This window comes from Trichosurus vulpecula, chromosome 4, assembly GCF_011100635.1.
Source record: "Trichosurus vulpecula isolate mTriVul1 chromosome 4, mTriVul1.pri, whole genome shotgun sequence".
In the NCBI taxonomy this organism is placed as follows: domain Eukaryota; kingdom Metazoa; phylum Chordata; class Mammalia; order Diprotodontia; family Phalangeridae; genus Trichosurus; species Trichosurus vulpecula.
In genome coordinates, this window is record NC_050576.1 from 269505286 (window position 1) to 269533186 (window position 27901).

Sequence of the window (27901 nt, forward strand, 5' to 3'; positions counted from 1 at the left end):
GTGTTTTATTGTTGCCCTTTTAAAAGATGTCACTGTCACTTTAAAGTAACAGTTCCTTTTTGTGACAAAGGCAAAAAATTAAGCAAAAACAAACATGTTGGCCGTGTCTCACAACTTAGTGCCTCAACCTACAGCTGTTAGAGCCTATAATCTTTATTCCAACAGCAGTGGCTATGTTCCACAGTCCTGTAATGTCAAGATAAGCCATAGGATTCATTGATAAGAGTTTATGTCTTTATATCTTTCCTTTTCATTGCTATGGTAATTGGCTTAATTGTATTCCTGGTTTTCTTTTCTTTGCATCAGCTTATTCATGTCTCTCCTCAGCTTCACAAGTCAGTGGACATCCATTTTGTTTCCAGTTTTTTGTTACCCAAAAACATTGCCATAAATATTTTGGTATAACCTGGAACTTTCCCTTTGTGTTTGTTGTTCTTTAGTTATATGCCTAGTAGTATTGCTGGTTTTAAAGGCTGTGTTTGTACAGTTTAATGACTTCTCTAGCACAATTCCAAATGGTTTTGCAGAATAGATGACCAATCTACATTGGTTTTCCCAAAACTCTTCCAACATGCCTTGTTTTCATCTTTGCCAATACTCTGAGGTAAAGGTGAGGTTGAAACCTCAGTTTTAAATTTTCATCTCTCTTAAAAGTGATTTGGAACATTATTTCAGAAAGTTGTTTTTGTTTTATCATTTTATTTGAAAACTGCCTGCTTGTATCACAAACTGACCTAGGCCTCGTTGTCACTTTAAAAAATAGTTCTCTTTTTCTTTTTTCAGTGATTGAATAGCTTCTTTTCTTCTAGGTGCTTTGATTTTTGTTGATGAAAAAGGTTTTTTTAAAAAAAAACCAACTTTATACATTTGTTTAAGTATTCCCACCATCATAGTTATGCAAATTACTTTCTTCCTCTTTCAGCATAAAATTTTTTTTATTCATTCAGAACTTAAATACAAAAAACATTTCCATAAAAAAGTTTTTACAGCACAACACAAAGAGAGGATTCAATATGAAACCATGTCCCTCAGTTTCACACTATTTTATTTTTTTGAAAAAGCCATGTAATACTGCTACTACACATTATTTTCTAAGCTGTCCTGCCTTTCTCTTCTTCTTTCTGAGTTTTCTTTTGTTCTCTGCTGTGTGTACTTGTAATTTTTTTCCCTTCCTTTCCTCCGTCCCTCACCCCACACTAGAGATGGCCACCATTAGACCCAGACATGTATGTGTATGTAAACTGATACATTGTTGGTGGAATTGTAAACAGAACAGATTCAACCATTTTGAGAGCAATCTGGAATTATGCCCAGAGTTATTAAACTGCCTATACTCTTTGACATAGCAATACCACTACTAGGTCTGTTTCCAAAGATTTCTAGAGAAAAAAGGAAAAGAACTTACATATTCTAAATATTTATAGAAGCTTTCTTTGCAATGGCAAAGAAACAGAGATTGAGGGGATACCCATTTCTTGAATCAATAATGATTTAAAACATCTTTCAATACTACATGTAGTTTTGATTTCTTTATAGAAACACTGCCTATTCATATCTTGACCATTTAATAATTGGAGAAAGTTTAATATATTTGAGATTTGAGACCTTTATCTGAGAAACTGTATATAAAATTCCCCCCAATTTTCTGCTTTCCTTCTGATATTACCTACATTAGTTTTGTTTGGATAAAACCTTTTTAATTTAATGTATCTTATACTTCATAATTCTCTATCTCTTGTTTATTCATAAATTTTTCTGCTATCCATAAGTCTGATAGGAAATATGTTCCACAGTCTTCTAATTTTCTTGTGATATCTCACTTTGTATTCAGGTCATGTATTCATTTTGACCTTATGTTAGTAAGTGGTGTAAGTTATTGATCTGTGCCCAATTTCTGCCAGGTTGCTTTTTAATTTTCCCAATAATTTTTACTAGATGATAAATTCTTACCCTAAAAATCTAAATCTTTGCATTTGTTAAACAACATTGTTATAATCACTTACCATTGTGTATTATATGTCTGCTCTGTTCCACTGATCTAGCCAGTAGCGCAATGTTTTGATAACTACTGGCTTTTAAAATAGTTTAAGATCTAGTACTGCTAAACCTTCTTTTACATTTAAAAAATCAAATCCTTTGATATTCTTCATCTTTTTTTCCAAATAAATTGGTGTTATTTTTTTCTATCCCAATAAAAAATGTGTGTGTGTGTGTGTGTGTGTGTAATTAGTAATTTAATTGAGATGGTATTATTTACTTAATTTAGGTAGAATCATCATTTTTATTATACTGGCTCTGCCTACCCATGAACAATTCTCCAGTTATTTAAATCTGCTTTTATTTGTATAAAAAGTGTTTAAAAAATATGTTCATGTAGTTCCTGGGTTTGTTTTGGCAGGTATACTTCCAGATATTTTATACGGTCTACATTTACCTTAAATGGCGTATTCCTTACTATCTCTATATCCTTCTTCCTTGCTAAAATTATTGTTTCCACTAACTTTTTAATTGAATCTCTAGGATTTTTCAAGTATAGCATCATATTATCTGCAAAAAGTAATATTTTTATTACCTCATTACCCATGATTCCTTTATTTTCTTTTTCTTCTCAGTACTATTGCTAGCATTTCTAATACAGTGTTGAATAATATTGGTGATGATGGGCACTCTTTTGTTTTACTTGATCTTATTGGGAAGGCTTCTAGCTTATCCCTACTACAAATAATGCTTGCTGATGGTTTTAGGTAGATTCTTCTCATCATTTTAAGGAAAAATCTATATATTCCTAAGCTTTCAAGTGTTTTTGATAGGAATGAATGTTGTATTTTGTCAAAAGCCTTTATTGCATCAAGTCATTACTTTTGTTGCTAACATAATCAGTTATGTTAAAAATCATACTTATGTTAAATCAGCCCTGCATTCTTGGTATAAATCCCACTTAATCACAATGTATAATATTTGTAGTATATTGTTATAGTCTCCTAGCTATAATTTTTTTCCTCTGTTTTTTGTCTTCCTGGTTTAGGTCTCAGTGTCATATTTGTTTTATAAAAGGAGTTTGGTAGCACTTCTCTGCCTATTATCCCAAATAATTTATTTAATTTTGGAATTAATTGATCTTTAAATGTTTGGTAGAATTCACTCAGTTTCCCCTTCAGCCTGCTGCCTCAGATAATGGGAAAAATCCCTTCTAGTTGCTAAAGGCTCCTCCCTAGGTGGGGCCTGGCAGCCCCTTGAGAACAAAGGATCCTGCCTTTCTAAGCACTAACTAATCAGCCCTATTTTCCAATCAGGTTACAAGTTTCTTTAGCTTCAGCTCCTAATTGACACACCCAGTCTTCTAAAGTGGAGAGGGGGAGGAGGGGGTGGCCAAGAGCACATGGCAGCTAAGAGCAGCACCTGGACTGAATTCCAGGTAGTCTCATTCTACATTCTACAACCCCCCACCTAAATGACTTTTCTATCTCCTTTTCTTTCCCAATCTTTACTGAAACTTTTTGGAGAAATTGGAGAAACTTCGTATCTCCGATTTCTTTCCCTAATCTTGACCCAAATTACCTCAAACATTTCAAACAAATAAATTACATACTCACCCTGCTTTCCCTTTTCCCAGCTGCTTTCTTTTTACCTTAAAACTTAAAAATGACCAACAATTTTTAATCACATTCTTAGCGGACCGCTGAACCTCTTTAAAGTGGTCATCCAATTTTTCGTACAGACCCCTTTTACTTCTACAGTTTTTGAAACACTTTGCTTGATGTTAGATAGACTGACTCAATACAAAATACAGATTTTTTTTTCCTTTAGAATCTAACCAACCCTTAATTCAGAGCCTCCAGTCCTCCCAGCTGACCGCTTCAGCTCTGATTCCTTATCTGTTTTCATACCAAAGGAGCCCATTTCAGCATCCTAGAGTTAAACATTTTTACCTGAACATAGAACAAAAAAACACAGACAAAACATTAGTTAGACAGACATTTCACATGAACAATTTAGAATTTGAATTCAGACGCACTTCCAACATTAAACCAAATCACTTTCCCTGGGTCAACCCACAAGTGCTTTTCTTCCAAGCACTAGGAGAAACCCATTCTCCCCACCTAGGTGAAATATTTTAAGAGCTCTTTTTCCTGTTCCAAGCAAATCTTATTTCTCAACTTGGAGCGAATCCAGACATGACAAAGCAGGACTCCCCCACTTTGCTCAGGTACCTGACTCGCGCTGTCTATGGCCATTTTCCTTTACTTTCCCCCCTTTTTTTTCTTGTCCTCCCTCAAACCCCAAACTCAACAGAGCCAATCCTCACAAGGACTCCCTGTTTCTTGTTCGGGATTTCTTGAGAGCTTGCTCCAGGGTGTAGAGCAGCACTTTCCCTGGGTTAACTTACTGTCTTTCCAGCTAGCCAACATTCTTCCTAATGGGTGGAAGAATGTTAGGAGGATCCCTTCCATCCTCCCCAGGTACCTTTTCTTAGAGCTCTTATTTCCCGTTCTAGGCAAACCTTACTTCTCAACCTAGAACCCCCAGACTTGACAAGGCAGTACTACCCGTTTGTTCCTACCTTGCTCAGGTGACCTGACTTGCGCAGTCTCTGGGCCATTCCCTTTTGCGTTCGTCTGCACACTTTTCTTGTTCAAACAAGGTCTCGGGTCCTTCAGAGTGTCCAGGGGGTTTTCAGCTTGGACAGTGGGACCGCTCTAACAGTGAGGAGGAGTGCTCTTCCCTCTGCCCTATCTTACCCTTCCTGAGGGTCTTCAGAATCCCGGACGAGCCCCCAAATTGTGAGAAACGTGGTTTTGGGGATCACTGGACTTCCCCAAATTGTGAGAACATGCAGCTTTGGGGATCACTGGACTTCCTAGGCAGGGCCAAAGTCCTGAGGAAGAACCCTGTGATAATCCCTAGGGAAAGCTGTACAGACCACAGGACTCCCAGAGGAAGATCAAGTGGTATCCTCCCCCTTAATCTGTGGGGATCACAGGGCCTTCTAGGGTTCAAACCCTAAGGAGGACCCAAGTGATAGCCCCTTAGGATGGCGGTAAGATCACAAGGCTCCCGCGACAGGGCCGGAAGTCCCCAGTGATGTCCCCTTAAGAAGGTTGTGCAGACCACAGGGTTCCCCAAGGGAATCTGGAGTGGTAGCCCTCTTAACACTGCAGTGGGGATCACAGGACACACCAAGCAAGATCGGGGAGTAAGCCTGAGACGACCTTCCGCTGCTCATTGCTTCCCTTCACTTGACCTTAGGAAGATCCATGTGATTTGCCCATTCTCACCCAAAGAACTCAGGACCAGAGTGGGCAGAGGAAGGCATTTTATTACGCTCCTTGAGAGAGCGGGTATAGTGCTCACCCAACACTCACACCCAAGTTACTTAATTAACCTTAGTGAACACCCTAGAATTCATCTATGGACTTCTACATAATCTGGCTTTGATTTAAGCAAGTTCTTGTTTCTCCAAGATGACAAAGTTACAAATCCTTTTAATTTTTTTTAAACGTTTGTTCCCTGTTTAGTTCTTAGCTTCTTTAAGGGTTCTGCCATTTTTCATTCATATTTCTGGGAGTTTGCTTATTTTTATTAGAATTAAATACTTTCCCCCTTTTCTTTGTTTTACTTCATTTGGAATGTTTCTTGCTATTTTGAGGTAGTGAAGGGGAGCCGTACAACAATGCAGGAACAGGAAAAGATATAAAAACCAGGGGTTGGCTCTCTGGTTTTTTTTGGAGCTCATTCTTGAAGCAGTGGCGGCGCTCATGACTCTAGGCCAGCTCTTGCTCTGAGTTCTCGGGCTGAACCTAGATGTTGGTAACTATCTGTCTGTTGGTGTTTGTACTTTGTTTGTAATTTGCTCTGAAGTTCAGGGTGCTGGCTTTTTTCCCTGAACTAAGTGAATGATATTTGTGTGCTGAATTAAAGTAAGGTTGCTAACCCCTTAGCCTTGCTTTCCTTAGTTAAGCAGATCAAAAGAACCTGTGCTGTTGGCAGCTTTCTGGGTGCTGGCTGTGGGTGGATCTTAAACCCCCACAGAAGCTGCTAGCCAGATTGTTGAAACAGGTCCTCAAGCAGTTTTGAAGGAAACCAGTAATTCCAGGAGGAGAGCTAAGGAGGGGAATGTATTCCAGAGATGAGGAAAACCTCTGTAGAGGTGAAAAAGAGATTGGAGATGGAAAATTAATTTAAAAAAATTAATTCATTGAGCAGTGTGTGTTTAGATAAGAAATGTATGTATGTATATTCCCTTCAGCTACCCTAATACTGAGGTCTCATGAATTACACACATCATCTTTCCATGTAGGAATGTAAACAAAACAGTTCAACTTTAGTAAGTCCCTTATGAATACTCTTTCTTGTTAACCTTTTCATGCTTCTCTTGATTCTTGTTTTTGAAAGTCAGATGTTCTATTCAGCTCTGGTCTTTTCAGTGAGACAGCTTGAAAGTCCTCTATTTTATTGAAAGTCCATATTTTGCCTTGGAGCATGATACTCACTTTTGCTGGGTAGGTGATTCTTGGTTTTAATCCTAACTCCATTGACCTCCAGAATAATCATATTCCAAGCCCTAAGATCCCTTAGTGTAGAAGCTGCTAGATCTTGTGTTATCCTGATTGTGTTTTCACAATACTCAAATTGTTTCTTTCTGGCTGCTTGCAGTATTTTCTCCTTGACCTGGGAGCTCAGGAATTTGGCAACAATATTCCTAGGAGTTATCTTTTTGGGATCTTTTTGAGGGGGCGATCTGTGGATTCTTTCAATTTCCATTGTGTTTCCACAATACTCAAATTGTTTCTTTCTGGCTGCTTGCAGTATTTTCTCTTTGACCTGGGAATTCTGGAATTTGGTGACAATATTCTTAGGAGTTTTCTTTTTGGGATCATCCAGTCACTGTGGTTCATAACTTAAGACTTTTCTGTGGCTCTGCTTTCTCTCATCTCCTCCCACCTCCATTGTGTAATTATTTACCAAGTCTTGAATCAGTGCTACCTGTCTCTGTTATGTGTGCAAATCTTACCACTCATACCATCACCACCCTTATTCAGGCCTTCATCCTTTCCCACAGAGACCCATTGCAATATTCCATCATTGGTCTCCCTGGCTATATCTTGCCACACTGACTTGGATGGCTCTGGAGGAGAAAATAAGGCTCGTGACTTCACAGCCCTCCCTCACTATTGGGATCGATAAGAAAAAAGGTCTGTTAGCTACATACATGCATGCATACATACACACACACATAACGTTAGTTGATTAGAGCTGGATCTCAGAAGTAACTTTCTATGTGCATATGTATGTCCACACACACACACACACTATCTTTCTCTCAGACACACACACACACACACACACACACACACACACAAACTCACACACTCTTTACGTTCTGATTTAGCAAGACCTATAATTGCATTCAGTAGCATTGGGTGGCTTGAACACCCAAGATCAGTGTGTTTAATGAAACTGTGCCGGATTGAGTGTCTAGGTAATTTGTGATGTCTTACGGGAAATACTGCAGTATTTGGAGATGGATGTTGTCATTTTGTTCACGTCATGTCAGGAAATAAGCGTTAGCATTCTGTGACAATTGAAAGATCAACAGCTAATCCAGAACTCTTCACTATTTTTTTGTGTCTCCTTTAGCAAGTCATTGACTTGTTTTTCATGGTTTTCTTGCATCCTTCTCATTTCTCTTCCTAATTTTTCCTCTACTTTTCTAACTTTTCCAAATCCTTTTTGAGCTCTTCCATGGCCTGAGACCAGTTCGTGTTTTTCTTGGAGGCTTTTGGTGTAGGCTCTTGCACTTTGTTGACTTCTTTAGGCTGTATGTTTTGGTCTTCTTTGTCACCAAAGAAAGAATCCAAAGTCTGAGACTGAATCTGGGTGTGTTTTCACTGCCTGGCCATATTCCCAACCAGCTAACTTGACCCTTGAGTTTTTCGTCGGGGTATGACTGCTTGTAGACTAAAGAGTTCTGTGTTCCATGTTTGGGGGGATGTGCCAGCTCCGCCACACCAGCACTGCTCCTTTCCCAAGAACCCCCAACCCGGACTGGGCTTAGATCTTCAGCAGGCTGTGCACTCCTGCTCTGATACGCCACTTAATTCCTCCCACCAGGTGGGCCTGGGGCCAGAAGCAACAGCAGCTGTAGCTGCCCCACCTCCGCTGCCCCCAGGGCTGGAAGCCGAACCTCGAACTCCTTCCACTCCTGCAGTTTTTCCCACTAACCTTCTTCACTATCTTTGGTGTTTGTGGGTTGAGAAGTCTGGTAACTACTGCAGCTCACTGATTCAGGGCACTAGGGCCTGCTCCGCCCGGCTCCTGGTCTGGTTGCTCTGCTCCCAGCTCCTCGTGGGATAGACCTCACCCAGAGACCATCCAGGCTTTCCTGGGCTGGAGCCCTGCTTCCCTCTGCTGTTTTGTGGGTTCTGCTGTTCTAGAATTGGTTGACAGCCATTTTTTAATAGGTTTTTGGAGGGATTCGGCAGGGAGCTCACACTGGTCCCTGCTTTCTGGCTGCCATCTTGGCTCCGCTCCCTAATCCAGAACTCTTAAGTGTTTAATATGTCATGTGAAAGTAAAAGGTATTTGACAGAAGTTGAGTACTAAGTTCTTGTTAAATCCACAGTATATTACTTAATTACTTTTGACATTACTGCTAGATTATCAAATCTAAACAGATCAGTAGCCACAGAGGGATTAGGTTAATGATATTGAAGCATATCTTTTAATGATATACTTTTTTTTCTTTATACTCTTTGTCTTCTTCCTCTTCTTCCCTACAGTCTTTTCATTTGTAAAAAAGAGGGTTTGATTGCTTAGTGATCTTTGCATCTGTGTTAGATTTAATCCTGATCTTGTTTATAGGATCATCACAAGATAAAGGATTTAGAGTTGCAAGGGACCACAGATGAGGAAACTGTGGCCTAGGGAGATAGGTCTTGGATTTGAAAGTAAGAGATAACATGTATCAAGAATTGCTTCTACTTGATTCCATTGGGCAGGTTTTACACTTAAGAGAGAAGAGTATCTGAGAAGAGAGATTACTCAATAGAATCAAATGCTACAAAGATCGAGAAGGATGAGAAATAAGGAGGATCAGATTTTATAGTTAAGAGATGATTAGCAATTTTGGAGGAAATAGTTCCAGTTTAGTGGTTAGGTCAAAAGGCATATTACAAAGCTTGAAGAAATGAATGAGAGGAGAGTTGAGCGATGCAGGGTGATGAAAGAAAGGTTTAAACAGGAGTGAAACCTAGGTATTTGTTTTTGTACATACATACTTGCTGTTATTGAATGCGAACCTCTTTTTTGTCTTGGTATACTCAACCCGTAACATAATGCTTAGCACCAGGGGTGCCTAATAAATACTTCTTGACCAAAATTTTATGATTTTAATTCTTCCTTGTCTTCTCCAAAATTCAGTTGTAATAATTCTGGTTTGTTTTTTTTAATTTTCTGTTGGGCTTAAAAATTTTTTTTCTCTTAAATGATTTCCAGCACGGAAGTCACCTGGCAGCTGGACTCTATAGTGGGCAGCTGCTGAAGGTGAAAGTAGTTGCCAGTGGGCCTGGGTGACAGCTGCACAAGCCACAGGTTACAGAAAATACTTCAGCTCCTTAGGATGGTGTCAGGGTTACATATGGGGTTAATGTGGAAGTTAACCTGTGCTCAGAATTATTGCAGTACTCATTTGGTCATGTGGTCATTTAGTAACAGGAAATGGGGGGGTTCAGAACTACTCATGATCCCCATTTTACAGTTGAGGAAATTGAGGCAGTCAGGTTGAGTCATTTGCCCAGGGTCACCCAACTAGTATCTGTGGCTAGATTTGGAATGAGTAACTGTTGATATGAATTATGGCACTATTGTTCTCCCAGAGCTTTAGAAAATCTTGTATGTTGTCATCTGCATTTGACAATATTTAATCTTTCTCTTTTTCAGTGAATGGTAGTGTCTAGAAAGGGTATGTCCCTTCAGGAGAGAGGTGCCAATGTCCAACCGGCCTAATAACAATCCAGGGGGGTCACTGCGACGTTCACAGAGGAACACTGCCGGGGCCCAACCACAAGACGACTCAATAGGAGGAAGGTATGTGTTTATCACATGTTTGAACAAGGTTTTGAATACATGTGCAGTCATAGTGCTGTTAAACGCTGTTTGTAAAGGCAAAAACTTGAATAATTTAGGTCTTGTTTCATAGTGGGGGTTTTTTCAGGTCATTTCCTTTGCTTCATTATACAGATAACTCTTTTTTATTTAGAAATAACTGAGCTGTAGATAATTCTTCACCAGCTCAGGTATTTAGTTTTTGTATTTGAAATAAATATAGGTAAGAATTGTTTAATGCTCTAACTTTAAAAAATATGTCTATGTTTGACTCATGCTGAAAATACAACTCTTCTATTTTCCTTTGATGTCATATTCTCTTTTAGGCTCAAATATCTGGTCAGTATTCAACTTTGAAAAATATTTTTTGTCATTCGTAGATTGTTACTTATTTCTCATCCTTCTTGCTTGTCCTTTAAAACATATTCCTACATGTGCACATTAATCTGTAGCACTAGTCTTCTTCCTTAGGAATGGCTGCATATGAACATTCTTGATAATTAGGAACTACTTTTCTGTTTGTTTGAGTTAATCCTTTATGGTGAGATTTACCTTTATTTAGATTTTGTTGGCTTTTGAGCTTGACCAGTTGTTAGGGTGCTGTGTGCAAATGAAATGCCAAAGAGGCCTGTCTACTATTCTAGTGTGGTGATCAAATGATAAGTCCATCCTTTCATGAGCTCTAGGTTGCAGTGCTCAACAAGTTTCCATTAATTGGGGTGGAGTAGGGCCTAACATTCTATTTATATCTTTTTGCAGTAATCTGATCAAGTCTTTATTTATATGCTATTTTCAGTTCAACTATTGTTTTCCTTTTATTTTCTTAAATTGGAATTCACAATTTTAAGGTTTGATGAATGAGCTCAGAGACCTTGTTTTATAGGGATACTGAGGGTACTGAGATCCGAGGAGATTGAGGGTGTGTGTGTGTGTGTGAGAGAGGGAGAGAGAGAGTGAGTGAGTGAGTGCAAGCGCCAAAAGAAGGAACTGAGGGTTCTTTTTGGTTCCTTGACACTGGGACATAGATTCTAAAAGAGTATTTCTGAAGGTAAATATAAAAATGAACTTAAGGGGAGTGAGGGACAACCAGTTCATTATTGAATTTGTTCATTTGGCCTTAAAAGTAAGAATGCTGCAGCCCCACTGACCTATCCCCAAGCATGACTAGCACATTCTTTGCTTCTGGCAAGCACCAGTATTTTGTCAGTTGTGTAGGGATTGTTACTTTGAGAAGGGAATTGCTGTTATTTCCGCTCTGAAAAACTAGTCTTCTGAACTCTCATAGCAACTGAAGGAGCAGCAGAGGATTTCTAGAAATGAAGGAAATGTTGGTTTGTGGCCTGACCATAATAGCAGTGGTGATAGTCTAGATGGAAAGTGGCATCTCTACCCAGTGAGTAACAAAGAATTTTTTAAAAGAAAGAGAACAAAGTCATTTCAACAAAATCAACCACCACGTTAACAGTGTAATGTTGTATATGGTGTTCCATTCCCATAGCTCTCTACTTCTGCAAAGGAGAGTGAGAGGCGCTTTTTCTCACCTTTTTCTCCAGGATTAAACTTATCTGTCATTGTATCTACCCAGTGACAAGTTTCTATTTGTTTTTCCTGTTTACATTGTTGTCATTGTGTAATTACTTAATTTACTCTAAAATCGCTTTTTAATTTTTTAATTGTGACCTTTTTCTTCTCTTTGCCGTATTTGTTTCCACCAGAATATTTTTGTGTTCCACATCTGTCAGTATCTTTTTCACTTCACAGGTATCAATCATATGGTCAATATTTTATCATCCTAATCATGTTTTTTAATTGGGCTGCAAGAGCTCCAATTTCTAACTTCTGTTTATTGTTAAGTTTTTCTTTTATAGAATTTACCTTTTGAATCAGTATAGAGTTTCTTGTTATTTCCATGACCCTGGGTAGTCAACAACTTTCTGCCCTTCATTAGGCTCTATTGGTTCATTTACCTTCATAGTATAATGTTTGGTAGGAGAGCTTTGTCTCTTCCTTGAGACAGATTTTTGATGGTTTTAGAATCTTCTCCACTGGCTTATCACCATGTGCACTGGGCCTTTATTGAGACATTTTATTTTGGTGGCCCTCTCTCCCTTCTCTTTCCCCAGTCACTCTCATTTGTCTCTCTGCCATTGCTCATAAGCAGATCCATAACCCCAGTCTTCTGGGCTGCCTCTGCTGCCTTGCAGGGGAGGGGACTGGATGGGGGGTGGGGTTGGGGTTTATCTGTTTAGGTCCTACCTAGAGTAACCTGTAAGAGAAGAGAGCTGATTACCTAATCCCTTGGTATTTTCACGAACATTCACTTTGTATTGGTTTCTCTCTCTACTCCCTTTCCCCCTTACAATTACCCCCTTGGAGGAGTTTTGGAAGCTCTTATCTTTGTGCTTTAGTACTGAACCTTGTAAGAAGGCTGATAATGGGTTTCTCTTTTAGACTGAGTGGGGCATTGAGGGAATGCTGTACTTAGTAATAAGCCTTTTCATTCTTATTTTACAAAGATTTTGCTTTCTGTGATTTAGTTGTGATCACTCTGTATCTGGTACATAATTCCTTGGGTGGTGGGAGGTGGTAGAATAGGGAGCTGGATAGTTTTAGAGTGACTAATCTTCCATGTTGCCAGTCACATGACCTATAAGCCATTCACTTCATTCTATATCAGTTGATAAGTCTTCCTGAATCTCTATGAATCCCTCCTGTTCATTGTTTCATGGTACATTCATGTGTCATAGTTTGCTAGCACCATCCCCCTGTTGATGGGGTCTCCTTTTTTTGTGCATCCAATGATTGGTGCCTGGAATTGTGAGGGAAAAAGCTTGAGATTTTGGAAGACCATAAGGAAAATAATGGATCTGATATTTAGGTAATGCATGAAAATGCAGAGTTCATTTCTGTTGTCTTCTTTCACCTCACATTAACATAGCCCCTAGTGCAATTAAACAGCATAGGATTTAGAGTTTTCTAGGGTTTCACGTTATAACTTTCAAGTCTCTTCATAGTCTTTTTTAATTTTTTTTTTTTTGCAGGGAGGAAGGCAGGGCAATTGGGGTTAAGTGACTTGCCCAAAGTCACACAAGTAGTGTGTCAGGTGTCTGAGGTTGGATTTGAACTCAAGTCCTCCTGACTTCAGGGCCGGTGCTCTACTCACTGAGCCACCTAGCTGTCCCTCCTGATAGTCTGAGAACTACAGGAGCAGCTGGTGGGAGGAGTCTTCCTGTTCAGTTGAGTTTACCATTGCTGCTAGGGACATTCTGATTTACCCAGGGCTAGGTAATTAGGGGAAGTTTTGACTCTTTGGTGAACATGATTCCATCACCTTTCCCCATTATCTTAGTTCTAAGGCATATACAGAAAAACATCTTCAGAACTCTTTGCTTTGAGCATGTAAACTCATCAGTGATGAGGGGACTCAGAGTTATGAAGTGTTTACATAGTTTTTTTTTTAAGCATTAATCTTTTTTCACATAGCTTCATAGAGATTATTCTTGCATATATTTTTCTACTCTAATCTTTAGCTGATTGTACCTGGTTCTATTTTCCTTCTTATTTTTCATTTTATTGAGGAAGGAAACATCCTACATCCTTTCCTCTTTTAGCTCTTGGTTCATCATTCATACTTAAAGCCTGGTGTTCTTTGGGTTTTGTCTTGTGTTAGTTTGTCTTTAGTCTTTTTGAGCTTGTTTACTCTATTTAGTCCTCAGTCTGTGTTCTATAGACCCAACTTGTGGCACAGGAGGTAGAGGCCTGGGCCTGGAGATAGGAAGGCCTGAGTTCAGATACTGACTTATACTCTTAACTTGCTATGTGATTCTGGGCAAGTGATTTAACCTCTGTTTCCTTAATTGTAAAGTGGGGATATTAACAGTGCCTACTTAGCAGGATTGTTATGAGGATCAAATGAGGTACTGGAAAGTGCTTAACAGTACCTGGTTCATGGCCGATGCTACATATTCATACATAGCTTATTCCCTTCCTTTCCCTCCTCTGTTATTTGATAGATTCTTAACTTTTGTTTTTGCCTTTTAAAGAGATTTGTAATACATTTTTTTCCTTCCTAATGACATTAGATTAGAACATATCTCATCTTGGAGAATAGTATTTATCAAGCTGTTTTAATTTTAAGAGCTGAAATTATTTTCCCATTACTAAAAAACAAAACAAAACTACAAACATTACTTTTTAAAACATTCCCTTCCAAATATATATTGAACCTGTACTGGTTCATTAAACAAGTTTACATGGCACTTCACAGTGAATGTTTAATTTATGTAGGGGAACAGACTCAATAGGAACATACAAAAATGTGGGTAAAGGGAAAACAGAACAGAAGTAAGAAGTGACCTTGGGTATCAGATAGATTAATTTTATCATTTTACAGTTCAGGAATCTGCAGCCAAGAAATTGTTTTTCCTAGTTATTAGTTATTCATGATTATATACAATTAGGTGAAGTATTAACTTTTTTTTAAAGTAAAAAAAAATTGATGTGAGACAATATTTCCAATTGTTTTCATCTTAGAACTCCTTGAAATCATCTCCCACTTTCTTGTATTTTCCTTTATTCTCCAACAAAGAGAAGGCTATCCTCCTCAAGTCCAACCCCAACTCCATGTACACTTGATCCCATTCCCTTCCACCTTCCCCAGCAGCTTGTATCCTCATTCATTTCCCATTCTTTCAAATCTTCAGGATTTCTCTGTCAACTAGTTTCTTCCCTACTGTTTTCAAACATGACCAAGTTCTCTCCCATTCTTTAGAAACCTTCTCTAACTCCTTACATTCCATATAGCTATCTTCCATATGTCTTTCCTCACTTTTCTCAGGCAAACTTCTTGAAAAGCTGTCTGTCCTCTCCACTCCTTAACCCTTTGCAATCTGGTTTCCAATTTTACCATTTAAATGAAACTTACTTCTACAGATTTGCCAGTGACTTCTTAATTGCAAAATCTGACTGGCTTCTCTCAATATTCATCCTTTTTGACCTTTCTACTGCATTTAACACTGTTGACCATCAGCCTCTCCTGAATTCTCTATCTGGGTTTTCATGGCATTGCCCTCTCGTACTTTTCCTCCTACATATCTTACTGCTCTTTCTGTCTTTGCTGATTTATCATCAGTATCATGTCCTCTAACTTGGGTGTTTCCCAGGGTTCTGTCTCTGGCACTAACTCCCATGGGCTTAACTATCATCTCTCCGCTGATCATCCCCCCAATCTATTCATCTATCCAGCCCCTTGAGCTTCAGGCCCACAGCACCAGTTGCCAGTTGGATATTTCATACTGGATGTCCTAGAAGGTATCGTAACCTCTATATTTTGCCCTAAGCCTTCCTTTCAAATATCCTGTTTCTGACAAAGGTCTTCCATCCTTTCATTCTCCCAGCTTTGTAAATCTTGACATAATCAGGCTTACAACAGTGCCTGGCTATTGACTATTGAAGTATCTGTGAATATGTGTCACTGAATACTATTAAGTAAATGTTTTTAAGTAGAAATGTTATGATCACGGGGGCAGTCCAAACCAGATTAAAATGTAATTAGGAAAGTTTTAACAATATAATTTAAAATATAGTACAACATAGAAATTGTTAATTTATGGCTTTTTGAAGCTAATATGGCTGTAGGAATCCCTTTCTAGTTTGACACCATGTTGTAAAGTGCTAATAGAACTTACTTTTTTATAGTGGGCTTCGAATTATGTTCCTGATTCCTTGCTTAATATGGGGAACTGTGTGCAGGGAATCTAATGTTTCTTGGGGTGACTGTTTAGCTATTGCTGTTAAAGCCATTGGTCTACCCTTCTAACAGTGTTTCCTTTTATAGAGTTTAGCACAGAGGCCTGAATCTTGGAAGATATTTTTAGCAGCTTTATAGTAGGGAATGATTCTTGAGGCATGTGTATAATTGAGGGTTAACTACTCAGATTTGGGATGTGTAATTATGCTCATCACTTTGTATCGCTTTGACTATGTGAAGGAAATTCTATGTATTCTACAGGTTTTGAGGAAGGGTAATTACATGAAACTTTGAAATAATAGTGTGTATTAAGGATACCTGTTTGTAAGTACCGTTAGTAAAGCTTAAACTTTTTCGCCACAAAGAGCTGTTATCTGGAAATAGCTTCTACTGGCCATTGTTGTAACAATAGCTTATGAACAAACCATGTTACGAGGTTTAGCTCTGTTACATATCTTATTTATAGGTAAGATTGTTGATGATAGAATGCTGATATTTATTCTGAAACCCTTTGGTAGGATCTGAGGTGGAAAATTGTATATAGTCCTATACTGAATAGTGTTATTTATAAGGCATGCGAATAGATTTGCAAATTAGCCTGTGTTTATTGCTTATTATTTATACTGCTATTTTTCATTGTTCTTATTTTTCTAAGTATAAACATTAAAGATGCTACTTTCTAGGAGCTTGAAATGTGAAATGCATAATATGCTTGTTTTTATTAGGTATTATTGGCCAGAAGGGAGAATGTGTAGGAATAGGAATGTGACTGAGCATAGTATCGTATTTCCCCATGTATAAGATGCTCCCATGTGTAAGATGGACCTTAATTTTGGGGCCTGAAATTTGAAAAAAAAAAGTATTGCATCAAGTTATTCAACTCAAGTTTTATTCATCATATAAAATTCACACAATAATACAATGAAATTCAAGGACCTTCTGCTCATAGCTTTCAGGCATCTTTTGGGCAAGTCTGATGAGTGTACACATGCTGAATCCATTCCATTTCATGAACCTGAAGCACCAGTTGTGTCCTCCTTTGAAATCACTAACTTCTTTTTTATCATCAGCAATTCTTCTTGCCTCATGCTGAACCATGTGTACAGAGGAATTCCAATTACCCTTTGCTCTTCAATCCATGTCTTCAATTTCCCTCTCTAAATCAGGCCATTTGGCTGACTTTCCTCTCATGGCCTTCTTCTGCCATGGTGTTTTCAGTAGGGTTTCTTCTTCCCGTAGCCAGTCCTGGATATGTTTTCTCATTCGGAGGAGGACCAAACTTACTTTCAGCAACACTATCATTCACTTTTGCAAACTGGATCACTTTTAACTTGAATTCAGCACCATACAAAAATCTTTCCTGAGCCATTTCTGGGCAGAACGTGGCAAAACATAACCTAATATACCGGTAACAAATGCGAAACAATGAGTGCAAAAACAACAAGCGCAAAAAAGCAGGAAATGCAAGGAAAAAAAATCTACAGCCACTGTATAAGACACGCCCAGTTTTTAGACCCCAAATTTTTCCAAAAAAGGTGCATCTTTACATGGGGAAATATGGTAATATAAAAGCAGGGAGGTGTGAAAGAGGTTACTAACTGGAAGATGGAGGTAATGTGCAGTGACAGGTAAACAGACTGAGAAGAAATGAAAACATGCACTTTAGTGCTCCATGGAAAGGCCTTTCTCACTATTGCTTTTCCTCTTCCACATGTGGAAGGAGAATACCAGTACTATTGAGAATTCAGTATGTCTCTGCACTGGGGAGTCTGGGGTGGTGTACATTGTCTCCTACCTGCTCCAGATTTTCTCTGAGAGAAAATGTGTTAAATATGTATATGTAAATAAAACTGAAGCAAGATGAACTAGAAATTATAATGCAGAGAGTCAAATTTGATGAACTTCTAGGGATCACTGATAATTGGAAGACCAAGACATGTAATTGGAAGGTGGCCCTGGGGTGTTGCACCGTGTGTGCATGTGTGTGTGTGTGTGTGTGTGTACGCACGCGCTCGCACGCAAGAAGAATAAGGTGGGGTGAGAAAGAGGGTAAGGTAGCATTTTATATTTAAAAAAGATATGTGCTCTTACAGGAAAACCAGCAAATAGAGGGGGTAAGCACAGTGCTGAAAAGCATTTGGGTAAAGACCAATATGGTCAAAACAGAAGTACCATTATTTCATCAAAATATATTATGTGTATAGAAAGGGATTTAAAAAGTTTAAGTGTTAGGAAAACAGTTCACAAGCCAGCCCACAAAGAATGAATGGTTATTTCATTGATGGAGGACTTTAACTCTCTACTCTGGAACAGCTAATACCTTTTCAATTTGCCTACCTTATTTGTAATTTTTTTTCTTCAAAAGGTGCAGGAGATTGACAAGCAAGAATTTGTATTTAAGTTGTAATTTTCACTAGTGAGGAACTGGAGATCTTGTCATGAAATTTGGTTGAAGGAAGTGTGAGGATGTTGAGCCTGAAGAAGTAACTTGGGAAAGACTTGCATGACACCTGCTTTCAAGTATCTGAAGGACACTCATAAGGAAGAAGCGTTAGACTTGTTCAGTTTGGTTCCACAGGACAGAATTAGGAGCAATGAGTGGAAGCTTGAAAGAGGCAAATTAAAAGCAAACTTGGGACAGACATGGGTGGATTGTGATGTGCATTATTGGAGGAACTCTCATGTCACTGAGATTATAGTTTTGCTGATGTATTTAACAGTCAGGAAAAATGTGTAACATTTACAGCTGGCCAGAAGTGGAATGGGCTGCTTTAGGTGGTAGTGGGTTATGCTTTGTTGGAATTCTTCAAACACAGAAGCTTGATTAATGATCCCTTGTTGGGTATGATAGAGAGGGGTTTAAGGAAGTTATGGGTTGGGCTGGTTATGATTGGAATTGAGGTCTTTTCCAGCTCTGAAGGTCTGTGATTCTGTGAAATCCAAATTATTGCCTAGCTTTTTCAAGGCTGTCCATAATCTGATCCTTACCCTTTTTATACTAATATTCTTTAAAATAAATTCAAAATAATGCCTCACTTAACTGACTGGGGTGAAGGGTGAAATATCCAGGTGAATTGAATTTTTTGGTTAATGGTAAGGAAACCATATGGAGGTGCAAGTAACTTATTTTAACCTTGGACATCATTAGTGACAGATAAATTAATTAAAAAAAATATGGAGTAGAAGGGAAAAGCAACACTGAGATTTTTTATTGGTAACTTTTGATACAATGGTCACTTTTCATTAAATGAATCCCTCTCGTAGTTCCTTATTTTTAAAGTCAGTTAAACAAATGAGTGATTGTGACTGTCAACATAAAACTTTCTGCTCTTAGATTTTACCATTTCTTAACAGGAAGGAAGTACTGACAACAAATAGTTACTTTGTTGTAAATTAGTGTCTAGTAATGTCAATGAGCATCCTCTTTTCTGTTTGAGCTGAATCCTGTTCATCTTCAGTTCTGTGATTATGGTCATTGAGGTTATTGTTCTTTTGCTTATTACTCAGTTCATACACTACCCTCATGTTTCTCTGAATTCTTTATATTCCATGTTCTTTAGAGAACAGCAGTATTCCTTTAGATTCACTTTCCACAGTTTGTTCTCATTGATGGACACTGAATTTTCCAGCTTTTTTGTTCCTCCAGTCAACATTGCTATGAATATATTAATGTCTATGGAACTTTTTTCAATACTGACCTTGTATTATACCCAAATCAATAAACATATTTTAAGAGCCAGCTGAATGCCAGACATGTGTTAAGTGCTGGAATTACAAAGAAAAAAACTCTACACTACCTACCTCTAGAGAACTTACATTTCATCAGTCAGTGAGCAATTATTAGACATTTACTAAGGGATACCAAAAAAAAAAAGGCACAAATATAGCCTTTGCCATTAAGAAGCTTTCTAAAAGGGAGACAGCATAGCGTGTAAACTATGTAAATAGTGGAGAGAGAACAGAGGAGATGGAAGGAATATTGAGAGGAGACCTCTTGGAGTAGATAGGATTGGAATGGAGACTTGAAAGGAAGTTAAGGCTAAACTGAAGTCAGATGATGGGGTAGAGTATTCCGGGCACGAGGGACAGTGAGTATGAAGATATGGGAATGGTCATTGGACTGTTGTCTTGCTGGAATGAGGAATGTATGGAGGAGTTAGGGTTTTGAAGACTATTAAATGTTTTTTTAAAAAGTTTATCTAGATCCTGGAGGTAATAGGGAGCCACTGGAACTCACTGATGAGGGGTGACATGGTCATACCGACACTTTAGGAGAGCCAGTCACTTTGGTAGCTGAGTGGAGAATAGATTGGATTGGGGAAACCCTTTAGGCAAGAAGACAAAAAGGCTATTGCAGTAGTCTAGAGAAGATGTGATGAAGGGGTCCCATGGGTGAAAAATCAGCAGAGGTATATAAGCAGTGGTGGGAGAGGTAGCCAGGTAAATGGGAGTATAATAGAAGCCTAGTTGCGGGGTGGGGTGGAGAGGAAGGGCAGGAAGAAAAAAGGGAGAGGAGATTAACAGTGTAAACAGTTTTGGAGGATTTTGGGTATTGAGAGATCATTGGTAACTTTGTAGAAAACAACTCAATTTGAATAATGGGATCATAAAGTAGATTACAGAGGGTTTCCAGAGGCGAGGAAGGAGAGGCACTGAAGGTGTGTGGCTTTCTCAAGGAGTTAGCCACGAGGGGAGAGGGAAAGCTGCAAGACAAGCTGGTGGGAACGTTAAGATGAATTTGTAGGCCTCTGGGGAGGAGTCAGTGCATAGGGAAAGATTGAAGAGGAGAGAATGGGGAGTATGGAGCGGAATTTGCTAGAAAAGTTAGAATTATTGATTAATTGACTGGTTAAGGGCATCTGTAGAGAAGTTGGCTTTGTCAAGAAGGGACACGGAGAAAGGAGGAGGAAATAGTAGGGGAAGATGTCTGAATGATGTGAAGAGGAGAAGAGGGAGCTCTCAGTAAATCTTGTAAGTTTTTTTTTTTGGTTGTTGTTGGAGTATGAGGCAAGGAAAGGCAACATACCTCTGTCTTTACATGTGTGCGTATGTAGAATATGTTCATAGTGTCATCTAGTCTTATACTTTCATTTTATACATGAGGAAATGAGGCCCAGGGAAGTTAGGTGGTTTGCCCAGAGTTGAACAGGGAGCAGGAGTCGTAGGTAAAATTTGAACCCATGTTCTCTGACTCCAGACCCAGTTGTTTTTCCAGTATATATTCTACCTCCAACATATGCAAAATAAACATAAGAGAATTTGGAGAGGGAGGGAGCAACTAACATTTGGGATATGAGAAAAAGATTCATGTAGAAAGTTGTGCTTTAGCTGAATCTTGAAGGAAATGAGGGATTCTAAGAGGCAGAGGTGAGGAGGGAGGACATTCCAAGCATTGAGGACAGCCATTGCAAAGCCCAGATACGGGAAATGAAGGAACGGCAAGAAGGTCAGTTATTCTGTGTGGAAAGGAGAATAACAGTAATTGTATAGGGTGATTATGTTCAGCTTGTGAAGGGCTTTAAATACCAGATGTAGGAGGTAATATTGTACTCTTGAGATAATAGGGAGCCCCTGGAGGAGTAAGGGAGAGAATTGACCACTTTGGCAGCTGTGTAGAGGCTAAATTGGAATCAAGTGAGACTTGAGGCCAAGGAGACCAATCAAAGTTATTGTGACGGTTCAGATGAGAGATGATGAGGTCCTAAGCTGTGGTGAGAGAGGGACAGGAGAGAAGTGAGGCAGAAATGACAAGATCAGACAACTGGATGGATACATGCAGTGACAGAGAAGAAGGAGCAGGTTAATAACAAAAAAGTTGTGCACTTGGGAGTCTGGAAGGTTAGTGGTACCCTCAGGAGGTTTGGATGTAACCTTTTTGGAACCTTTTATCCCATATAATTTGATATTATTTTCAGAATAGTTAGACCTGTTCATTCCCATACTGGTAGTTTATTAATGTACCTATTTTCCCTCAGCCCCTCTAGCATTGAATACTTCCATATTTTATCATATTTGCTCATTTGATGGGTATGTAGTGATATCTCAGAGTTGTTTTAATTTGCATTTCCATTAGTGATTTGGGCCATTGTTTTCTGTTATTAGTATACCTTTGTTTTTCGTTTGAAAACTTTGTTCATTTGCTTTCTTTTGGGTAATGAGTTTGAGTCTTAAAATTTTTCAATTTACTATAGGTTGTGGGTGTCAATTTTTTTTTAAAGTAGGGATCCTAGGATGTTTAGTGCAAATTTTAGTCTATAGTTGCTCATTCATGCAAAAGCCTTTTCATTTTACATAAGTAAGTTCTCCTTGTATGTTTTATTTGCTTATGTTTCCTCTAATTATGCTTGTAAAAGATGCCATTCTATTCTCTTCTGCTTGAAAAAAAGGGCTTTTGCGTTCAGGCTACCCATTTGGAATTTAGCATATTTGTGCTGTGGTAAGATACTTGTCAAAATGTATTTTTTTACCCTGTTTTGCAGTATTTTTTGACAAATAATAAGAACCTGTCCAATTCATTGTTTATCACCTGGTTGTTTCAAGTTCTTATCTATTCCACATACATACTTTTCATATATATATATATACTTTTCAGTTTTTTAAACTAATACCAAATAATTTTTGTCATTGTTTTATTGTGTTATTCACAGTATAAGTAATGACAGACTTCTTTCATTCCCCTCCTCCTCTTCCCCTTTTATTTTCATTTAATTTCTTGACTTTGTATCTATATGACTTTTGTTACTTTATCTTTTTCCATAAAGTATCCCCATCTCATCTATTGATTTTACACAATTTTTATTATATTGATGTGGCCTAGTCATGAACTTAGGCCGTCCTTTATTTTGGCAAATACTTAGGCAATTGTATAAATAACTTCTGGTAAGATTTAATGCATTTCGTGGTAACTTTAAATGGAATTTTTCTTTTGGTTATTTCCTCCTTACTTTTCTTAATATATAGAGGTGGTAATTTTAGTGCCTAATTTTGCATTCTATTCCTCTGCTGGAAGCTGTTAATCCTCTCAACTCATTTCTTTGTTGATTCTCAACAGTTTCCAAGGAAGCCTTCTGTGTACAGAAATAATTTTGCCCTCTAGTTTTCTGATTTTCTTAGTTTTTCTTTCTCTAGTTTTCTTTCTTTACATAACCTCTCAGTCTCCTGTTCTACCACCATCCTCTCCTTGTTTAAGATGAAGAGCAGAGGATAGGTGCCTGTCTACTTTGGTAGTGGCCAGTTTCCTGCCTGCCCTCCTCCCTCCCAGTGAAAATTTGCTTTTTCCCTTACATCCTATGGGGCCTGCAGTCTTCCAACACCCTACCCCATCCCCTGCAAAGAAAAACAAAACTCTTCACAAACATGTATGTACAGTCAAAAAAAAAATCCTTAATTGGCCGTGGGTTGTTTCTTTTTTAATGTCCATCTAAACTCTTGATCTTTCTGCTGGAGATGTATATTTATTTCATCATGAGTGCTATGGAATTTTGGCTCTTCATTGTGTTCATCCAAGCTCTTAAGGTGTTTTTCTTCGACAATATTATTAATTTATAATTTTGTTTTCTTCACCAAAGACAGCACAGTTCCATCCAGGTTTTTAGAAATTGCTAAACCTAGCATTTCTGAAACGCCTGTCAAATGACAGCGGAAAGATAGGGCATCCTTCCTTTATTCCTGAAGTAACTGGGAAACTGTGTGTGTGTCTGTGTGTGCCTGTGTGTAATTAGAAATAATGGTTTTAGGCAGCCAATAGTTTTGAAAAGCAATGAACAAAAATCCTGCAAGTTAATTCTTTTTTCCCCTTTCACTCAATTTAAAATATCTCCTGGGCTACCAATAATCTCTTAATCCTCAAGTGTACTGGCCTTTTCTTAATCCTAATCTGTTTTGATCTTTCTGTAGTTGTTGATAGTTGTTGACCCACACTTTGTTGTCTGAATTTGAATTTCACTATTCCCTTGGCACTCCTCCTACTTGTCTGGCTCTTCTTTATCTGTCAACTTTGTTGATTCATCATCTATACTACAATCAATATCTGATTGTGAATGGAAGGTTTTGTTCTGGCTCTCTTCTTCCCCTGGTTGTTAGGTGAGGTATTGGATTTGGGATCGGGAAGACTTGAGTTCCAAATTCGGCTTCAGACCTTTAGCTACTGATCAAGTCATTTAAACTCAGTATGCCTCAGTTTGCTCATCTATAAAATGGGCATGATAATAATAGTACCTACCTTCCAGGTTGTGGTAAGGATAAAATATGAAAGTATTTGCAAAAGTGCTTTGTGAACTTTAAAATGCTAGCTTATTATTATTGCTTTTTTATTTGATGACCTCACTAACTCCCATGAGTTTATTTGCAATTTCCGTACAAATGAGTCCTAAATAGGTTATGTCCAGGAGGCATTTCACATTCAGCATCTTTAGAACAAAATTCACTGTCTTTATCCCATCACACCACTGAAAGTTTCTATTTCTTTGGAGTACACTGCCATATTTCTAGTTACCCAGGCTCACAACTTCTTTATTACCCTTGACTCATTTTCTATAATCCCAGTCATTTGCCAAATCTAGTAATTTCCACCTCTGCAACAAAATTCTCTTCAGTATTCACTCTTTCCCTTTTCCTATCTTCATTCCCTTCCTTTTACTCTTTACTTTTCTTCTAGATTGTTACTGTCGCCTCCTATCTCTTTCCTTTCCAATTCATCCTGCTCCTAAATGCCAAAGAGATTTTCCTAAATGTCGGTAAATTCTGGTGGCTCCCTTTTGCCCCTAGGATTAGCTATAAGCTTCTCCAGGTAGCTTTTCAAGCCTCATATTCTATCCACATTATTCATTAACTCTGAAGTTCCTTTATCTGGTCATAATTCATCTTCTCCCTCTGCCTTACAACCCTAAAGTTTTTTCTTTATCCATGCCATGACCTCCAGTCTCTTGACACCTCCGTTCTTTCCCACATCATCACCTCTGCACTAACTACACTCTTCCCTTCCCTACCTTTTACCCTTTGTGAATCAGTTCAACTCTACACTATCCTCTCAGATGAAGAGTTTGCCTTGCTAAACCCCAGCCTTAGTTTATTTTCATTATACTCTGCATTCATGCCTACTCATGTTCTGAAAGTTATGAAACTATGCTGAGTCCAATACAGGTTCGTTATATGTTCTCAATTGGGCCCTCATTGCTGCAAGGCAATCCTTTTGCACTTCCCTGATTGGTAGACTATCCCACTCATCTGAATGATTCTTCTACTTTTCTTCCTTCCTCAAACTGCCTATGGCCTACCCTGTCAGCTGAGAAATCTGGGTCATTTGCAGAGAGCTTCCCCTTCTGCCCTCTTCCTCATCTTGCATCACTCAGATGCCTTCTGATACTCTCTTCCCTTTAGGAAGTTTCAGATAAAGAAGTGCATTTCTTCTTGTCAAGGCAGATCCCAACCTCTGTGCGTAAAGGATCCCATTACTTCCCATCTTCTCTAGCAAAACTGCCCCCCTCTATTAAACCTATTTTTCACTAATCTTTGATCTCTGGGGCATCTCAGTTGCATAGTGGGTAGAGTGCTGGACCTAGAGTCAGGAGGACTTGAATTCAAGGGCAGCCTCAAACCTTATTACTTGTGTGACCCTAGAAAAGTCACTTAATCCTTATTTGACTCAGTTTCCTCATCTGAAAAGTGGGATAATAATAGCACCAGGGTTGTTCTGAGCATCGGAAGAGATAACTGAAAAATGTTTAGTACAGTGCCTAGCACGTAATCATAGTAGTTGTTGCTATCATTGTCTCCTGCTTCTTTACTACCTACAAATTTCTCCCTGTGTTCAGACAGTTCTGCCATCCTTCCCTGCTAGCTCCCTTCCCCTTCCCTCCGTTTCATGGCCAGTGTCCTTTAGAAGACCCTCTACAATTTGTGCTTCCATTTCCCCTTTCACTTCCTTCTTAACTCTTTGCAGCTTTCTGTACTCATCATTCAACCAAATTTCACTCTACAAAGTTTAGTAATGATTTCTGAATTTCCAAATATAATGGCCCTTTCTCTAGTTTCCTCCTCCTTGAGCTTTCTATAATTCTCTTCTCCTTGATATTCTTGTTGGGTTGTCATGGCACATCTCTTTCCTGCTTCTTCTCTTACCTGTTGGACCACTGTCTCCTCTGCTGGATCTTTATCCATGTCACACTTTCTGTGATGGACATTACACTCAAGGCTGTCACCCAGGTTCCCAACTCACTGTCCTCTGTGCCTGGAACACTCTTCCCCATCATCTCTGTCAGGTCTGTGGGGTTTGTTTTTCAGCTAAAGATCATAGTTGGATTTTTGGATAAATAAATGTCATGTTGCCACCACTCTTAACCTGTATTTCTTCCCTGTCCTCACCCTCCTCAATTCAGTTTAAACCCTTTGTGATTCTTCTGTCACTTCTGTCACTTAAATGAAGAGATTCTCTGGCTTTTGTTTGATTAGCTCCTCTCAAGAGGGTCTCGCTGTCCCTAAAGGGGAGAAAATATATAAACAAATGTTCATTTAACAATAACTTTGAATTGGGTGCAAAATTTCAATGTGATTGAGTTTTGGCTTAACATTAAGGGCAAAATAAAGAAATGGGAGAGTAGTGTTTTCTTTTGTCCTTATCCTCTGGGGCCAGCACTGGATGTTGATTGAAGTGGTTCCAAAAGTTTACATATAATGTTAGGACTTTAATGTAAATGTTAAAAGCGTAAGGGACCTCAGATCGTGTTGTTCAGGGTCCTTAATTTTATAGATGAGAAAACTGGAGTTCAAGAGACTGAAGTCAGTTTGCTTAGTGTTACATGTGGCATAGACTAGAATCACTTTCCTTTCTTGATGTGCAGGTAGTGGTCTTCATTACTCTAAGTTTTGACACAACCTCTATGAGTTTCAAGCCTCATTAGCTCTTTTTCTGGGCTTTTATTAATGCAATGAATGATAATGCATCGTCCTGTTAAAATGAAGTTAGAATAAAGTTAGATCAGCCATATGAATTTTAGACATTATTTTTTGTTTATATGTTATGTGTATAGAGATATTTATTTTTATTATAAACAAGTCAAATTGCAGAGTTGGAAATAAATGAGGATTTTAGAGGGATCATTCAACATATTTGACTTAGAGAATAAACACTCGTTTGGTATTGATTCATCAACTATTCCCCTTGTTTTTACTAACTTTTTTTTTTAATGTTAAGGTATGATCTCCCTTTGGGACAAAGAGAGAAAAATTGTGTATAACATCTTTAAAGTGTAAACTGATTGGTTCCTTTTAAATTTTTTTTATTCCATTCCATCTTCCTTTCCTAATCATTCTGTTTCTTCCTTGTACCCATTTAACAGAAATCATTAAATATACACCATTGCTGGTTTTGTCTCACAGCTTCTAACTAACCCCTTCACAGTTTTTCTGCTCCCTTCCCCTACTCTCTTCTGCATGTTTTCAGCCTAGTCCCAAGGAAGGACTGAGTGGAGGAAGGAATTGAGTGAGGTATGAGGTAAGCTTGTGTATCCTAAATGGGGGTTGGAAGTATGATACCAGCCAGGTATGTGCTTTTTCTTGGTGGGGCATGACTTATTTGCAAAATGTGAAGGTTGGTGTCAGTATATGCCAGTATTCCTGTAAAGGAGAAGCTGAAATACATTTGCAGCATTTACATTTTGTACAGTAATAACTTGTCCTTATGACCTACCTAGTTTTCTACATGCATACTGGTATCAAAATATACTTATTTCTGGTCTGCATTATTAATAGGGATCCAAGTACATTTTGGGTAGAATGGATGGATTCTTAAATTTGATTTTCATTTCATTCCAAAATAGTAGTATATTTTTCACATGTTATCATTGTGAAGTGAGGACAGTTTGTTGCTATATAAGCGTTTCTTGAAATGAGACCCAAATATTGCCTTTCGTGAGCTTTTGTTGTGAGTGAAAGAATTTTGATGCCTGGGATGTGAATGTAGAATCAAAAGTATTCAGTAAGTTTGGTTCTACTACTTCAAGGAGATTTTTTTTTTTTAATGAAGGGTAAGACTTTTTATTTCTTTGATTT

At 38.3% G+C, this 27901-nt stretch overlaps 1 protein-coding gene across 17 annotated transcripts in view; it reads left to right on the plus strand.

The window, feature by feature from the left end:
• Window positions 1–27901, plus strand: part of TRIP12 (thyroid hormone receptor interactor 12) — a 173116-nt gene that overhangs the window by 63467 nt on the left and 81748 nt on the right. For all 17 annotated transcript variants that reach the window (XM_036754351.1, XM_036754354.1, XM_036754355.1 and 14 more), the window contains one exon: window positions 9940–10086. In XM_036754351.1, the coding sequence (XP_036610246.1) occupies window positions 9989–10086 (98 nt within the window). In that variant the 5' untranslated portion in view covers window positions 9940–9988. The remainder of the gene's footprint in view (window positions 1–9939; window positions 10087–27901) is intronic.